The sequence below is a fragment of the Choristoneura fumiferana genome, chromosome 16, assembly GCF_025370935.1.
Source record: "Choristoneura fumiferana chromosome 16, NRCan_CFum_1, whole genome shotgun sequence".
NCBI lineage: Eukaryota > Metazoa > Arthropoda > Insecta > Lepidoptera > Tortricidae > Choristoneura > Choristoneura fumiferana.
In genome coordinates this window covers 10,660,372-10,679,574 of record NC_133487.1, presented here as the reverse complement: position 1 = coordinate 10,679,574, position 19,203 = coordinate 10,660,372, and the positions used below count along the sequence as shown (strand labels likewise).

General features: G+C 35.3%; 1 protein-coding gene across 5 annotated transcripts in view; it reads left to right on the top strand.

Annotated features, from left to right (window-relative positions):
• LOC141436075 (uncharacterized) overlaps window positions 1-19,203 on the top strand; it is a gene marked incomplete at its 3' end in the record, with an annotated part of 52,244 nt that overhangs the window by 16,692 nt on the left and 16,349 nt on the right. The window contains 2 exon segments of one of the 5 annotated variants that reach the window (XM_074098921.1): window positions 8,975-9,140; window positions 9,559-9,637. In XM_074098921.1, the coding sequence (XP_073955022.1) occupies window positions 9,595-9,637 (43 nt within the window). In that variant the 5' untranslated portion in view covers window positions 8,975-9,140; window positions 9,559-9,594. 5 annotated transcript variants of the gene reach the window in all.

The following is a 19,203-nucleotide window of genomic DNA, read 5'->3' as shown; positions in this document are numbered from 1 at the left end:
CACAAGAAGCCGCGGCAAATAAAAAAAAAATGAGGCTGACAACATTTTGCTGTACACTGATTAAACGATATTGATACTTAGATATTATTTAAATTTTCCAGATATTAAATTATACTCGGGACTTTTCAAGCTGCATCAAAATTCATGTCCCTTGGTGAATATAATGTCCTTTGTCAGTGCCCATTTAGTCCAGACGTATCAATTTTCGGACCATTTTGACCAGATTGGCATTGAATGAATATATCTTCTAACATTTTAATTCTAACATATTCTTATGAAATTTTGCATTTTGAGGATGGTAGGAGCTACAAATAAATAATAAGTCAGGAGGCGTAACTCAGAACAAATTCCACACAAAAAGTGGCCGTACCTAAAACCACAACGACTTATGATTCAAATACGAATCAATTTCAAGGTTACAAATAGACGTGCTTGTTGATTGGTTAAAATTCAGAAACAAAGCAGGGATTGGTTGGCTCGCGTGATGCAATGTCAGATGCACAAACTGCATAGACAACTGGCGTTCAGACGATCACTTCTTACATCTAACGTTTCACTGACGTGTCATATATTGATAATGACAGCCTGTTTTTTGTGCGACTTAAAGGAAAAGGATGGGGTTAACAATTCGGTTGTATTTTTTTTGGCTGTTACCTCAGAACTCCGTCATTTATGAACCAAATAAAAAAATATATATCTTGTCTCGTGTGAATACCTCTAATTAAGTCCCGTAGGCATAAAATCAGGATCTGATGATTGGATCCTAAGGAAATCGAGTGAAGTGAAGACCATAGTTAGCTACCGGAGTTAGGTAATACTCAATAACAAGTATTTCACGGGTTGAATTTCAATTATTTTAACACAGTTGTTAAGCAATTCATGCTCCTCGTAATGCATATGGTGAAATGGAACGGGTGGTGAAGCACCAGGACTCTTGAATAATGAACGTCTCTGCATCGGAAAAAGCAATCTTTTGTAAAAGGTGATGAGCAGTTCATATTAAACTATTGTATCATATAGTATTCGCACTAAAAATTATAAAATATATAAAGACAGTTTGTACCTATAGTGTTTGTTTAGTTATAAATACACTGGCTCGACAATGTCACGAATTGGTAATTACTTTCACTTCTCCTTTTAATTAGTACTGCACTCAGCCATCGGCTCATTCACAGTGACAGTTCTCTCTCCCGGCATTTGCCGCCAATTCGTGCACACGAGACAGTGTGTGTATGCTATTTCAGCTACTTGAATAATCGCATACACTACAGTACCTATTGTTTGGGCGATTCAGGAAAGAAGAAAGTATGAAGAGGGGTGAGGAAACTGTCATTTACATTATGTGAGCCATAGACCACAGACTTGATTTTGCATAATACTGACCATCTCCAACTGGTAATGTATTTGTACATGTTTGAATATAAATCTGATTTTACGACTACTTACTAGTGGAAAGTGGTTTAATTTTGCATTGTTCCTGCACCACTTCATAACACACGTTGGCATGATAATTTAGAGCTGTTCACAATCAAAAATGCGTAAATTTGACGTGAGCTCACTAAACTTGCAAAATAAATGTCAGTCAAAATTAAATGACGCAGGACACTTAGGACACAGTTTCCATTTTTATAACGCAGTTACAACTCCTGACTTATTAATTGTTCGTAGGGTAGGAGGTTGAATTAAACAAAAAATATTTATTTATTTCTTATACCAGAAGTATCAAAATTATCTAAGCCAGACTAGAATGACATTATGTCAATTTGGCAGTCCAAAAATAATACCAGATTAAAGTTACGTAAAAATGCGTGGACAGCTTTCGCTGGCCAGAGTTTATACACTCACATACGCCCATTTTAGGTTAAGAATTTGCTTTGTGTCAACTTATTATTAGTTTAATTACTTAAGTAGGTAACTGTTTTATTGTAAGTTGTCTCTGGTCTCCGCGATACAGGCCCAGAGTCTAGTGCGGAGTCCGCCGATGAACCTTTATTGTAACATTGTTATATTTCAAATAAATTATTTTATTCTCTTTATTCTATTATTTTTAAAAGTCGCTGAATTAATGTCGTTCAGTTTGACGAGTATCCTCTATGTTTTAATTATTCGCTCGTGTTAAAGGTTCCCACCCGGTATAAATAGAGATGAAATTGAATGTACATGGCCGCGCGACCGCCGCTCACCCTCGTCAAAACGGATCAAACTATCATCAGTCAAATAGAACTTGTCGAAAAATATCGAATCTACCGTCAAAAGTCAAAGAGTTAGAGTTTGTCACCTAAATTATATTAGAATTTTCTTATTACCTATCTTTTTTTACATGTACGTACTATACCTACTCACCTTCCTTTAACCTTCGGTTTGCAGACGATATCGTGGTCTTGGCAAAGTCGATAGAGGAACTCAGCACGATGCTCGAAGGCCTCAATCGAGTCTTCCAACGGGTGGGTCTCAAAATAAACAGGGACAAGACCTTAGTCATGTCGAATGTTCATGTGGTGTCTACCCCTGTTTTGGTTGAGAATTCGGTTCTTGAAGTTGCTGACGCGTATGTATAGGGTAAGTAATAGAATATATAAAAACAAAGCATATAATATTGATTACGTATAACTTCACTTACTATATTTTTTTAAATATGACATACGTTTGCTTTCTATTATTGCTATAATTTCATTATGTATAATGAGCTATGGACATAAATACATTGAGTATAATGATCAAATTATATAATATTCGCAACCTCTAACAACCAAAACATAAAATTCATTTAATCTAACAAAGGAAAACATAACGCTCAAAAATATAAACAAAAAAATATATTTCACTTTTACGGTTCCCTCGCTGCTATAAAAAAAAACCTAACATAAGCTAAGGCTTAGCCTTCTGAACCTTAACTTGCCAAGTTGCAGTGCTGCTACGAAACTCGAAACTCGAACTTCGTATCGTACCATCCCTCTCGCTCTCGGTTATCTATTGTATTGTAAGCCACTTCCAACCGAGGCAACTGGAGGTCTATGGCGGAGGCCTAATTTCCAACAGTGGACGTCCTATGGCTGATATGATGATGATGATGATGATGATGACTAAATACCTACATGCCGTGGTGCCGCTACGACCGGACCCGAGGCAATGGTTTGGCCTCTCTAGTAGTGGATCGTGGGTCCAAATCCGGGCTGCTCACACCTTTTAGTTCGAAATCCATGTGCAAAATAGCATTAATTACCATTTTCCACGAGCTTTACGGTGTAGAAAAACAACGTGAGGAAACCTGAACGGACCTGCGAATAAGAGCAATGGAACGTATATAGCCTGCAGAGATGAGGGAGGAGGGAGACGTGTCCCATTATTCATAAATACAGAAAAATGATCATAAATGCTATTGATGTAGGTATTGAGATCAGAAGAGAAGTTATATTAAAATGAATGATCAAACGTTTATTTACCTTAAAAGCTTTTGCATAAAAAGATGAAAGTCACCATGACGAACGTGTATAAGTTCCATGTTTTTTGTAAAAGCCTTCAATACTGTAATGTTTCAATCAATAAGTGCCATTCGAGTACAATACATGAGGGTGTATTTTCACAGCCGTTTATTCCAACGGTGAAGCGAGCACAAAACTACAAGTTAAGTTTTATGAGTGTGCTCGTGAGCCTCGCCACGGTTACGCCTAGTGAATGCAGAAAAAGTGCTTTTAAACTTGATGAAAGTGCTCTGGTATTTTTATGTTTATGTATCTACCTACTGCTGAATGTACCTTAAATTTAAAATTTAAAAGTAGCTTAAATTTTTCTCCAAGAATGTTAAGGGATCCACAAGTTAGGGATTTTCCGAATATTATTAATATTAAGTAAATAAAACGGGAACGCCTCAAGGTCACAAAATATAGCTGTCTCGGCGCCCAATATCATTTCTTTGCTTTCGGCGTCGAGACTCTAGGTCCTTGGGGTAAGGGTGCGCTGGAGCTACACAGGGAGCTCAGCAATAGGTTAAGGGAGGCAACAGGCAACCCTCGCGCCGGCAGCTTTCTCGCGCAAAGAATCTCAATCGCAGTTCAACGCGGGAATGCTGCCTGCGTGATGGGCACCATGCCAAGAGCCCCACTTCTCTTTTTTAATTAAAGTTTTAGTTATTTTAATTTAATAGTAGTTTTAGTCCTATGGATATTTTGTATTTTCTTAATAAATATATATTAGTAAATAAATAAATATCTCGAGTTAACACCAATTGACTTAGTCCCAAAGTAAGCAAAGCTTGTATGTAATGCATGTTTACTTCCAGAGTACAATTTTATTGGCTTAAAATATGATTTATAAAAGATACAGTTGCGGTCATAAATATCAATAGGTACTGTAAGTAAATTTAACAAAAGCATTCATGCTCGTTTACATTTTTCATCCAGTAAAATTTTTGGTTAAAGCGGCAAGTTAGCAAAACTTTGTAAAATAACGATTCTGGTTTATCTTCCGTTACATCTTTAAACGCCCGTCACTATCTGCCTGATACAGATGATTTTCTCAAAAACTGCCAACTGTCGGTGTTCCCACCTACACTTGTATATCCTAAACTGCTCACCTATAAGCATTTTTCATAAAATATGTAAGGGGGAGATAAAACATCGTTTAAAGCAGACTACATTAGCCAAAATCAATGATCATTCTAAAAATTCCTTTTCTATGTTGTAGGAAACCACATTCTCTCATCGATATCATCAGGTCTGACCGGATGGCCAAGTGGTTAGAGAACCTGACTATGAAGCTTGAGGTCCCGGGTTCGATTCCCGGCCAGGGCAGATATTTGTATGAATGATACGAATGTTTGTTCTCGGGTCTTGGATGTTTAATATGTATTTAAGAATGTATTTAACATTTTTTTATTTAATACTTACTAGGTATACTTTTCATCCCTGAAAAGAACAAATTTTCCACAGTACAGGACAAATTAGCGGGGGACAGTTAGTGGTACAATGTGATAATCCTCAAAACGTACGAAGGACGAGATGAAGCAATGTTTTCACACATATTTGAATTTTCACGGAGAGCACCATCCGTGCATTAAGAGCGGGTGCAATGCAGATGTGTCCGCAAACCATTTATTTTCTCCCATTACCGTTGGCTGACACAAAAATATGTGGTATCTAATTCAGAAGGGATGACTTTTTCGCTACTTTAATACCTAGTTACATTCACAGTATCATTCTATATTAAAAATTAAAACTTTTCCGTTTCTATAGTCTATTCAATGGTGTATCCTAGTATCCAATGATTTTCTGTAAAGGCGTTCTTGGCCCATGCGAGTTACACCTGTTTTTTTTTTCGTTTAAAATTTTGCAGTATTGTTTTGTATTTTGACATAAAATAATTTCTTACCCTCCGTATGCCGCATTTCCCTTTTCAGGCCCTATTTTTGTTTTAGTCAAAGTTATTCCAGTTACCCATAAACTCCGGTTTTCTTTTACTCGTACCCAAGATGCCAGTTTCGAATTTTACCCATAATCATGTTTATACTCAAGTTCTTTTAACAGAGACCCACTCTGTTGATCTGAACGAAAGCCGTCTTTTTATTACCCTTCGCACAACGTTCCCGTAAACTCTAAATAATGAATGACTGTACTTTTTGTTGAAAGTATGTACTAGCATTGTCATCTAAACTACCTATATTTCCGGACCAAAGTTCAAGTCAATGCCATTAACCATTGAGGAATTCCGTCCTGTGAAGACGATCCTGGCCGGACTACCAGGATGTCACTACCAGATTATTGTATTTGTATTGTCAGCAGATTTACATAAGGAGGCCAAATTTAATCTGACCACTGGAAGCTGGTCAAAGCTTAGTTGCAAAATTTGACCCGCACATAAATACATATATAGGTAGGTAGGTACTTACATTGCAAGTTAAATGAAAGCTTGTAATAAAATACGAATGTTTGTTCTCAAGTCAAGTTCTCAAGTATGTGTTCATCTGTTTAAGTATTTTTACCTTTGGGACTAGATCTATTGGTGTGAGATGTTTATTCAGGTGTAATATTTGGAATCACTGAACCGATTGCATCATAATTATTACAGCATGGTATACCAATCGTAGACAAACAGATATATATGATCGGCTATTAAATCAACAATATCATTCCGACATCGGCGCCGAGTCACGTCCACGCTTTACGTGTTGATCTCTATCAATAGTCTTCTGTTGTTGTTGTAACAGTCCCAAATATTTGTTTTTTCATTTTCCTGGATATTGCCCCGTTGCTGGGTAAAAGTTTATTTTTTTCGTCGCCGTTCTTTAATCGATTTAAAGCAATGGCTTTCAAAAAACCACCCACCATCAAAGGTGCCGAGATAGACCTTGAAGGCAACGTCGGAAGGAAAGACTTGATTATAACAATACAATACAATTACTCTTTATTGTAGGTACACCGCAAATAGTAAGCGATCGGTACAGAAACAGACACAGTCGAGTTCAAAAACATGTGAGCAAAAGTTTGATCAAAAATATCTGAACATGCTTCTACGCCGTTAACAATAGAGTCGTGTTCAGATATTTTTGATCTAATGCTTGCTCACAAGTTTATGAACTCGACTGTACACAGAGAAAAAATAAAAAGTAAGCAATAAGCGGCCTTATCGCTTAAGAGCGATCTCTTCCAGGCAACCTTTTGGCAGAAAGAAGTAACAATTTCGCTAATTGGTTTTAGTAGTTAGTCTACATTTCTTTGCACAAAAATTAACTTAAGGTTAACCGGAAGAGATCCCTTTAAGGGATAAGTTCGCCTTTGTTCATATTTTTCTCTTGTTAACAGTTAGCTATACAATACAATACTTAAGTAGGTATACATTAATTTACTTTTAATGTGTCATTGTTTTTCGAAGTTTAGGTAGGTACTTTAAATACAAGAAAATGAATTCCGCATGTTAAAACCAAATACTTACCAAACCCGTCAGTAGCTTTAAGCGTGTCTTATCAGCCCCTTAGCGGTGTAGCACATTTTTAATAGCAGCATCCCCTAACTCATAAGCACGAGCTCTGTTGTTCGAGCAGGTAAAGTTTACCCATACGGACCGACGACACGGAAATTGCGGCGCATATTATTTATAGCCATTAGTTTAAGCGGATTTCCTAACTTGGCTTTTGTAGGCTTGGTATCCTACATTGCAGTATAGGTTTGTGAATTTTTTTTTGGTATATCATTGCCTGTGATGCATGTTGTTCAAGTGTTTAAGTATAATAAGTAATTTAAATTTTAATCGGGTCTCTTTTACAAACCGATAGCTTGACTTAAGTCCTGGGTTCCGAAAAGAAGATAAGTATAAAATAATCGTGAAGTACGTAGTTAGAATGGTGACGCGTTTGATACGACAGAATGAACAATAAATAATGATAGAAAAAGATAGAAGGCAACACGATGAAGAGGAAGGCCAAAGATAGACTATTAGATCTAACAAAGATGAAAATCGTATGCATTGTCCCTTGGACTGAGATACAACGCCAAAGTGAGAAGATGATATTTAAGGCAGGGTCGAAGACTTATTCAGATGCTCCTAGAATCTCGCTTTGTGTCGCAATTAATTTTCTTAATTAGATATAAGATCCAATGGCGACCCAGGAATCAAGTTAATTGACTGTATCGTACAATACTTAGGTACCTACTTAAATTCATTTATTTTTCTGCCTATACTCTCGGTTTTTATTAAATAGATACTTTTACATAGTACAAGTTATTACCCCTTATTCATCTTATTACCACACTCCACTGACTCTACTGAAAATATTTGATTGTGAAAATCTAAAAGCTTAGTACATAATAAATCAATAACATAACATTATTGTTATTAATTCATCCAAATATTTCGTAATACGTAATAAGTTACCGACGGGCTTAGTATAGATGTAGTGAAAAAAAGTTTTTATACAGGCCGAGTAAAAATCAATCTTAAGTCAATGTCATAAAGAATTTGTACATTTGTAAGTCTACAATGTGTATGCCTTGCGGCGCAACAGAGAAATAACTCTTTTTTTTTTAGCACCCCATGCACTCTGTACTGTAATTGCCTATGTTGAACAAATAAATGATTTTGTATTTGTATTTGTGTAACTGTCCGATCAGTTTCGTTCAGAAAATTGTGTATCGTATTTAGTCATTTAATGTACTTATATTATGTACCGCAGTAAGTAAAATAATACTTAGTGAGAAGCGTGAAGCCAGAAAAAAGTTCATTGCGTGGGTTTGTCAAGGATTAGATATAAAATGTAATACCTTTAAACGAGCAAATCAGAATCTCGGAAACCGCTCCAACGATTTCAATTCAATTTGGTATGTGGAGGTTTTCGGGGATGACAAATCGATCTAGCTTGGTCTTATCTCTGGGAAAATGCTTATCGAGTTTTTGACCGAGCAGAGCTCGGTCGCCCAAGTACTATAAATTTTCTGCGCTGTGTGTTAGTTTATTAAATTATATATGAAGCTATATTGAAAGATATGACATTCACATACAAATAACATTCTTACCGTATCAGCGTAGTGTGTGGCTTGCTTAACGTGAGTAATACTGAGTAATGCCGCAGTCGAAAGCGTTTATGCGTATGAAGCCTTTAGGAGTTACCTTGACTTTAACTCAAGCAAACCCGTGGGCTAAAACTAGTACTGTTATATTTTTTGCAAACAACTGCATTTCTTAGTTTTTTTCACTGTCTACATAATATAAGAAGAAGTGTTTTTTTATAATCATGTACACGTTAGTTTATTAAAGCTTGGCTCGATTTTCTGTATACCAACTTAACTCAAAAAGCCCCAAATTTCGAGTTAGCACAGTTTTTGATTTCATGTGCGATGTTGTTTCTCTCCCTGTTGCACCACAACGCTCTTTTAAATGTCACGGCTGACAAAACGAAAAGTAAGTATGTAAAGGATTCACTAGATTGAAAAAAGATTCTCTCGAACCTCTCGCCGGCACTTCAGTTTGGCAAGAGATCCCGCGCGCAACAGACGTGCGATCGCTAATCAAGTATAACTCTCGATACTTTGCTTTGTAAAAAGTACCAAAACTCTCAAAAACAAGTTAATACGAAAATTCAACTGGATTCAGAGTAACTCAAAGTATTTTCAACAAATCACCGAAAATACTTTCGATCTCGTTAAAACTTTGTAAGTCACGATCGGGCTTATAAAGGGTATTAACGGAAGGCAAATTTCAAAGTCAGTTAGAAGTTACCTGTTCAATTAAGTATTCTTTGCTGATTGACAGTCTTTAAGTGGAGCGCAAACAGTTGCGGAATTCCAATAAATGTAATCAAATTTGCCCTTTCATCTGTAAACAAAGCTTTAATGACGAGATTAAATTGTTCAGTGCTTACGTGTTATGTGAATTGCGGCTTGTCTATTTATTAAATCAATTTACTTAAATAACGATAACGGTTCCAGTTATAAATAAATAGGTACTTAAACGAGCAATTAAGCTTATCCTATTAATTAAAAATCACGGTATTTCTTTATCTATATTTTTTGTAAGCTTTTGTGATCTTACGTAAAACTTGCTTATATTATTTCTCTGTGTAAATTACAGAAACAAACCAACTTACAATATTACGAGTCAAGTGTTATGAACATGTTGTTCATATTGTTAAGTGCAATGTTTATTGCAAGTGAGTATAAAGTTGTTTTTAGTTTAAGTAATAGCAAAAAATAATGCACTTTTTAGTTTTCAAAAACGGAAAAAAAACCCGACAGCCTAGAAAACTAAAAGGAACAAGTCTGGTAATCAAGAGCTCTGTTGGACTTTAAGTTACTTTACACAGTTTCAGACTCCTATAGACTTGTTTTTCCTTTTAACTGTAAGTATTTAGTTTTTTTTTTAATTTCATTTCATAAGCAGTCGGGTTTTTTATTTTCTTAATATTTTTTCTATTTCATAGTTTTTGGTGTTCCTGGGAAAATGGTCGCTTAAAATTGTTATCACGTATAATATTTCAAATGGGCTTAGTTATTAACTTTTATTTCAAAACACATTTTATTACAATAAAAAAAATCTTCCTCCATATTTTTCTCTTATATATAGCTCTGACAGTTTTGACAAATCTAATGATACCTCATATGTTGAAAATCATAGAGTCGTGTGTAGGCTACAGAGAGGACCAACGAAATACATACATGCATACAGATCTGTTCACTCATGAAGGCGCGCCCCTCCACATTTTTAACTGACTTCCAAAAAGGAGGAGGTTATCAATTCGGAATCGCGGGCAACAGCAAGTAATGGGAATGTGAAAGAAAAGTTATAACAAATATATATATATATAACTTTTCACCAATTAGAAGTCAGTGCCTCGACACGAGACAGCGGGAGTGCACCTATAGACCCTATAGTCGTCTACCTGATCTACATACTATCTATATTGGGTTTCAATCACTCCTGCTGGCTCGTACTCTGGTTTGATTAAAAAAATATCATGAAATTCGGTTCACCTACAAAAAAGGTGTGGTTGTGAGATAACACACTAAAGTAAGAACCTCCACTTTTTGAAGTCGGTAAAAAAATAGACGGTTGAGAATGACATGCCCGTTTTATTTTTGTAATGGCGTAATGAGCCAATTGCTAGTGAGACCGTAACGTCAAAAAAACCTCACGATAACCCTCATTGAAACTGCTCAGCTTAGATTACTTTAATATGATATGACTTAACATCAGGAAAACGCTTCCTGGACCATCCCAACTATATCGCACAGAAAAATCCTATCCTATCTGTATGCAAACAAAGCTATACGAACTGCTGCTGACATGGCAGATAGTCTATTAAAAATGAGGAAGAATACTACGAGTATAAAGAATACGATAAGATAATGTGCATTGTCCACCTAAAAACATTTATTCAAGCAAAGAGCCCTTGTGCCTGATTATGCTAACAATTTACTTAATTATTCAATATTGAACAAATGGATTCACTGCTTTGTACCCGAGTGCACTCGAGCTTTGTACTTAAATACAAATGTTTGTTCTCGAGTCTTGGGTGTTTAATATGTATTTAAACTAAGTATGTATATGTATCTATTTAAGTATGTTACTCGTATTTCGTTGCTTAGTACCCATAACACAACCTTTGCTTACTTTGGGACTAGGACAATTGGTGTCAAGTGTTCCATGATATTTATTATTATTATTTACTAGCTGTTGCCCGCGGTTTCGCCCCTGTTACAGTTTCATTTATTTTGTTTAGCACACACCTTGTCCTGACAATAACAAATACAACAACAAAATAATTATGCAATTCGGTGCCGTCGTTCGGAAGTTATGCGCGTACATACATTTCGGCGATTCATTTTTATTTATAAAGTTTATTATAGGTAAGCATGGTTACAATGCTCGAGTTTATGGGCTCGAATTCCAGTATCTTTTCTATATCGTGTTATTTTTGATTTCGGTTAACATCAAAAGAACATTCAACAGGTCAAATGTAGTTACTTTCTCCAAAAAACTAATGGCCTAACTGCTTTTGTTTAAAAGATAATCAAGAAATAAGATAATTAATTATGCGCGGTAAAACAGTGTAGGTACATAAGTGTTCTTAGATTATGAGGTTTTTTTAATGTCCGTAACTAAAGCGTTTTCAATTCACACATATTTAATAAGCAAAAGAAGGTAAAATAAAGAATTATTATTATTATTAAAAAAGTGAATTTTGATGATGTCTCTCTTATGTGTGACGTAAATATGTCACTTCTCAAGTTAGTACATTTTATAATTTGACCTTTACGTAAAATTGACTTCGAAGTTATTATAATGTAAGTACATATGAAAGTTTTTTTTTATTGGGCGTCCGAGTTTCATAATAGGGTCACATGATTGTTTTAAGGCCTAATTACGTACAGCAATAAGTAATAATTGATGTTTGATAGTTTGATGTCGGTGCCTCAGCACGAGCCAGCAGGAGTGATTGAAGCACAATACATAGTACCTATATAGTTGAGGTAGACGTCTATAGTTCCACACCTGCTGGCTCGTGCTGAGGCACGATTGTTGGAGTAATCGGTGAACAACATAAAAGAAAACAAAAAAAAAACAGTCGAACATAGAACCTCCTCCCTCTTTTGAAGTCAGTTAAAAATTCAGATGGACAATGTCGTGTGTACGCAACCCTAAAAAAATTACGTATAGTCGGTAGCCAAACATGAAATAACCACTTTTCTATGCAAACGTTTATACCTTTAAAAGAGCAAATCTTGTTTATTTATTTATACATGTATATAGGGACCTCGGCAACGACTCTAACGATTTTGAAAAAAAATAGTAAGAAAGAAAGAAATATTTATTTTGTTCCATCAATACAGTATTAAGACTAGAACACAAACTAACAATAAAAACTAAGTTACGCGATGACACGACACCAAAAAGGCCTCCACTCAGCATAATACGAGTACGTAATTTACAGCAACGCTGGTTTTCTGTGGAGCCCAATTTGCTACTTACATGGGGCCATTCGTGGGCGAACAGTCGACCTGGCTTTGTCCCATACCTGGGAAAACGCAATTTTTTGAATTATAATGGTTTGAAAAACACACGGAATATGATCGGTTTTCGGTAATTTCGACAGCTCCGACATCAATCTGTTGGCTGGGCGGTATACTCGTATAGCGCAAGACTTGTACACCGGAGATCTTAAGGCCAAATCAAGACTTAGTTTGTTACTTTTCTCTTTATTTAGATTTATTTACTAAATAACATTTAGTTTTTAAAAACGTAGTCATATACATAATCTTCTCAAAAAACACACGATTAAAAAAAGTACTCTGGAGCGAAGCTCGGTCGTCCATGTTGGTACTAACATGAATAAGTGGATACATCAATTTTGGGAAACCGACCGTATCTACAATCGCTGATCTAGTTAGCATATACTAGATGTTCAATAAAAGAAAATAATACAAGTTTTAAGAATCTTTGACACCGTAAAGTAGGACCTGAATAAAAAAAATGAAATTAACCTGAAAAAACAGTTATTACACAATAACGCGATAAATAAATAATTGCTAAAATTACTTCAATGTTTCGACCCTATTGCAGCAGCCGTGGTCGCGAGTAGACCTGGTAGAGAGCAATCAATACTCATTATAATAACTTTCAATGAAAATCGCGAAAGCTTACAACAAAAGATATTTTTAAAATCTATGCTTTCGAAGCACTATCTGTCATCTTCCGCATAAGAGTTATACCAAGTTACTTTATTTATATGTTGCTGTGTATCTATTTATTTAGATTTATTGTGTATGTGTATTATATGCAGTATGGTTAGCCTATGTATTTCTGATATTGCTTCAAGCTGCTAATATATATTCCTGTCTTTTGTAGAGGTTGCCCAGAAGAGATGGCTCTGAAGCGTTATCGCTGCTATTTCCTTACCGTGGAAAACTCAATAATATACCAGTTTTCTGTACTGCGTTGCGTACTGTGTGTTGGTGTTCAATAAAGAGTCATTTTATTGTATTGTATTGTATTATATAAATAAGTATGTTTCATATACGTAAAAAACTTACAACGACACCAACTCCAACATTTAATTTACATTTGGCATTCGGCTCGAGATGTAAAAAAGGCATAAAAACTGAATTGAATTTGTTGATCCGTCTTTTTGCCACGATACGTACCAACCCTTTTGCCCTCGTGCCTTTCGTAAAACTGTCCTAAATTATTATGCTCCCATCAAACATTATCCCCCTTTTTAACTTCGTACTTCCTGCTCTTAATAAAGACACGAACTTTTAATAAAGAATAAAGTGACACCGGATATTAAATATTCCCCTTACACGACGAAGGTTTATTTTTTGAACAGTTAGAGCGTCAGCCAGTTCGTATTTAGTAGCTTGTCCTTGCAACAATAAGGTGAATTTGATCGGCAGCACGACCTTAGTAAACACAATTGACTACCTACTGCCTTCAATTTGGGCATTCGACAGTCGATTTTATTACCTATTTTATCGAGACTCAAAGATATTGTTCTCGTCTCCTTTTGTGATTTTAATCTGTGTTTTCCTTAATTTTTAGAACAACAGTAACTCATTCTGACATCTCAAAGAAGAATAAATCTAGCAAATTCTTTTTTAATTTTACAGATAATTATTTAATCAAAATTGATTTTACAATGATAAATTTTCTAAATTGAAAATACAAACTGAAATATAGATGCACAGAAAAACCAGAAAAATAAGACCAGCACTGGGAATCGAACCCAGGTCCTCGGTATTCCGTACCGCGTGCTATACCGCTACACCACTGCTGGTCAACGGTACAGACACGAATTTCCCCTATGCACCACATATCTCAGCTTGTTTCCTACTTATGCGCTAGCGACATCTATACCGTTCATTTTTTCCCTTCATCTATTTTATTTCAGGTCATTTTTGGTATAGATGCATTTTCGGTATTTCGTACATGCTACACGCTAAACAGTTTATGGCTTGGATTTGATGTATTTCCGGGATGACCGTAAAAGTAAATATTTGGAATTGAAATAAAAAATACAAAAAGATTCCAAAAACCAATCTTAATTTCATTTTATGTTCCTTTATTGGTATTCTTTATAATAATAAGATTGTTATTCTGATTGTATGTTATTGTGATCATATGTTTTTTCCGTTATTTGATTAGGTATCTTATTGTTTTATTTTGGCCCCCGACGCAAAAAGAGGCGTGTTGACAACTGTGTGTGTGTCTGTCTATGGCATCATAGCCCCAAACGGATGAACCGATTTTGATGCAGTTTTTTAATCAAAACAAAGTTAAGAAAATATGATTGAAACATGTAAGTACTTTAGTTTTTCCACCTTCATAAAATAGTTGCCATTACTTTAGATTTTTTAAAGGATCAAGCTGTTATTTCTTCCTTTTTAGTTCTTTTAGTTATTTTTGAAGTATATTTTATTTTATTTTATTGTATTTGACGCGTATGTAATGTTTTAGAATTACGGTTTGAAGTCAATGGCACGTTTTCTTAGTGACTGATACACACTTAACTCGCTATCTCGAAAGTTACTCAACTGACCTTCATAAAACTATTTCTTAAAATTGGAGTATCCAGTGGACTTGTACTTCTTTGAGAAATGAGCAGAGAAAACTAAGTCTATGTATGTATAGACACGTATAGACTTATGAAATTCAACACACGTTTATAAGCTGGTATTAACTGACATAGGTATACAACGCACCTACCTATAGGGGTCGAATTTAATAACCTCCTGTTTTTGAGCTCTGTAAAAAATAGGTACCAGGTAGGTACTCCTGTATTAAATATATTGACCCGGATAACTCACGCCTTAAATCGAGTTTAGCTCGACATGTTTTGTTAATTTCTTCTGTACTGTTAATTGTGACATGTGACATCTATTTTCATATAGGTAACAAGAAACACGGAATACTTTATCTAAACAATACAACCTTGAACCTTACCTTAAGATTTCTCGTTGTTTGCCAATCTGTAAACAAAAGTATTAATTTGTTGATTTGCTCGATGTTCGGAAAATCGTCCGAATCAATATCGGACTTTATATTTAGTTACGATTACTTTCTGAAACAACCTGCGCTGCGCCGGAATTTTGTGACAGCTCTAAATTTATAACAAAGAAAAATATTGAGGACACCTTGTGTATGTAATATCAAAGCAAAGCCAACGAGACGAGATAAATATGAGGCAAAAAGGGAGCAAAATACTAATAATGTCGCATCAGACAAAGATGAAGTAAGTATATCTCTCGTCTCGGCTTTGCTTTAGTCAAAAGAAAATAAGGCCACTTGAGTTTCATCGGTAAAATGAAATCAAAAATACGCGTTTATCATCATCATCATCATCATCAGCCTATAGCAGTCCACTGCTGGATATAGGCCTCCCCCAAAGAGCATTGCACCCTGTCTTCGGCTAGACGCATCCAGCTTCTACCAGCAGCCTTTCGCAGATCGTCACTCCACCTGGCCGGAGGGCGCCGTTTGCCCAGACGCGGTCTCCACTCAAGAACTCGCTTACTCGGTTCTTCGACAGATATGACCAGCCCACTGCCACTTCAACTTGCTGATTCTCTGAGCTACGTTTGCGTTTTTATCTGAATATATTTAATGGAACGGAAATATTTGCATTATGTTATGTTGTATTGATAAAACCATTTTCCAGACAGCAAATGTCAAATGTGTAATGTGTAATGTTTTACCCATAAAATTCACGTCCTGTTTTCTTTTGGTTAGTATATTATAATGTATGCTGAATCTAAATATCCTACGGAATGACTACTTATTATAATCAAAAATTAGCAATAATAGATCATCATCACTTTCGTTTCAAGAAAAATAGGTAGGTATGTGATCCAGATTATTATTGAAATAGAAATAGATGAAAAACGTTCGCATATGTTATCAACTTACTAATTTCAGATGACGCAATACCTATTAATATGCTATTGTCGAACATAACATCAAATAATCTTTATCCTCTTTGATAGCAATAAATAAGTTCAGACAAATTCAAAACTGTCGGAAGATTACGTGATTATTAGCTGTAGCCCGCGACTCCCTCCGCGTAGAATACGTTTAGGGCTATCCCGCTGGAACTATGCAATTTTCCCTGATAAAAACTATCCTATGTATACATCTATATCTATCCTCAGGACTCGAACTATCTGTAAGTATAACGAATTTCTTATAAATCGGTTCAGCGTTTAGACGTGATAAGGTAACAAACAAACAGACTTACAGACTTTCGTATTCATTATATGAGTGGGATTATTTACTTACATACCTACCCAGTGATGCATCATTTTCTCCGACATTCAAACGACCCACTGCTGGGCACTGCTTCCTTTAACAATGAGTTTGGCCTGTTGTATCTGGAACTTCACTCAGACCATTGAAGTTCTTTGCAGGAGTGTCTAGGTTTCCTTACGATGTTGTCGTTGACTGAAACGCTCGTAGCAAATTTCAAAAGCAATTTCACAAATAAATTCCTAAAAATTTCGAGGAGCAAGCCTGAGTTTAACTCACGATTTTCTGCTCCAAAAACAAACTATTTTTTTTCGGCGATTCTACTAATTTATATTTGAAAATATTGTACAATACATTATTATACAGATGATCAGCTGATGATAAATGTACTCGTTCTTACGTTACCACAGTTATCATCCAATAACAATAACATTTTGTATTTGCGCTGTATTTCTATAGTCTACTTTAAACTATTGTTCATATCAGTTTCTACTTGGATCCCAACTAACAAAGTAGTGTATCGCAGACTGAAAAGACAATACCCAGTTTTGTAATATTGGATATTGTATCGATATTATAAGTTCTTCATTAATGAACAATACTTTACTATAATATGGTAGTTATTACATAATGATTTGTATTTTGTCAACAATAAAATCCAGCAACCTAAATCTATACTAAAATACTGGATTTGTGCTTTTATTTGTAAAAAAGCAAGTAGACAGGAAAGCTCCAGAGTTTACCTAGTGCTTCCATAGCCTATAGGTACCGGATCTAAGAAATCTTACACCAATAGAAAGCTACACTTATCATTTACATAGGCCACATTCCATTTTCATTGTGGCGTTTTAAGGCCGCCTTTGTTCAGCAATGAGCGTCTTCTGGCTGATGGTGATGACTTTCCATTGTCTCAGATGCGGTAAATATTTCGTTTTTAAAATTAACCTAACATGATACTCGTAGAAGGTCGTTTTCATTAAAAATATAAACTTCACGTTTGGCAGTAATTCTTGAAGTTGATTTGTACTTTAAAAAGGACTTAGAAGGATAGAAATAGTACAAAGCCCCATGGGATGAAGACAAAGTTGCAGGCAACAGCTAGTACTCGTAGCTAAACAGCAATAAACAAGGGTTTCAGCTGCGAAAATTAGGTAAAGTCTTAATAGAATGCGGCTGGCGGTGTGACGTCTACATTAATTTAAATTGAGCATGCGCTTAATAAATCCGGACGGATTAGCGACGGTCCATTAGCTTGCATTTAGCCTCTCAAATAACTTCTGTGCGTGAAGATAAACTGTATGAAAAGCCTACAACAGCTAACTACGTCATAAAATATAACGAGCCGAGTTCTATGGCTCGTGAACGTAGACCCGCTACGGCGTAACGGCCGCGTAGCGGTCTACGCCTTCCCGTAGCAAATGCCCAAGAGTACCACACAACTGATAGGATTACAGATGATAGTTATTTAATTTTTAGTGCGGTTAATTAGTCTTAGAAACTAATCTTACTACAGGCATACTGGCGAGATAGACTACTCGTACGTGAATGTACTTTGTGGGTCGCACATTGAAGTAACATCGATTTTCTTACTCTTACTTTTCAACTAATTTTCTATTTCTACCGACCACTAACCAGTACTTGTGCTACTACTCGTTTATTCTGGCGAACAAAGTAAGACAGCCGGTAAAATCACTGGCACTTGCGATTGTAACGGATACTCACGTCTTAAATCGAGTTTAGCTCGACATGTTTTGGGCTAATTTGAAACATGTCCAGCTATACTCGATTTAAGACTTAAGTTATCCGTTACAATATCATTTAATATAAACAAAAAAGTAAAAAAAATATAAGTAAAAAAATAATCGGTAGTTAAATGACAATGTTATATGTCCACACAGCCTATCTCTGTACAGCTTAGTTCAATTTGATAATGATAACTTACTCGTTATAGAAATAAACTGACTAAAATTGCTATTTTATGTACTTTTTGTCTCTAATCATTATTTTGAACATTTCAAATTCTGTTAACTACCCAACCAGCAAAAAAGTCTTGGATTGCGCACTTTATGAGAGTGGTGGGCTTATAGCGCTCTTATAATTGTTTTGGAACATGTTACTGCTCTTATATTAGCCTTAGATAAGCTAGTACAGACTCAAGAACTCTCTATCTTATAAACTAGTCTCATATATGTATATAAGCTCATTTTATAATACTATTATAAGCCTCTTACTCCTACAATAACATTTACGAAGACTCATTGTACTTGAGAATATCTGTTCTTATAGCACCATTCTATAAGTTTATTTGATTTTATAATGGTCCTGATAAATGCTCTTGTAAAAATGTTAGACTAATATCAGCATAACATAAGAACGTTATAAGCGTATACTTTTTTGATCTTGTTTAAAGCTATTATAAGATCAATAGCAATAGTTTAGTAAAATATTAGAATGATATTAGTTCATTTGATTTTGTAA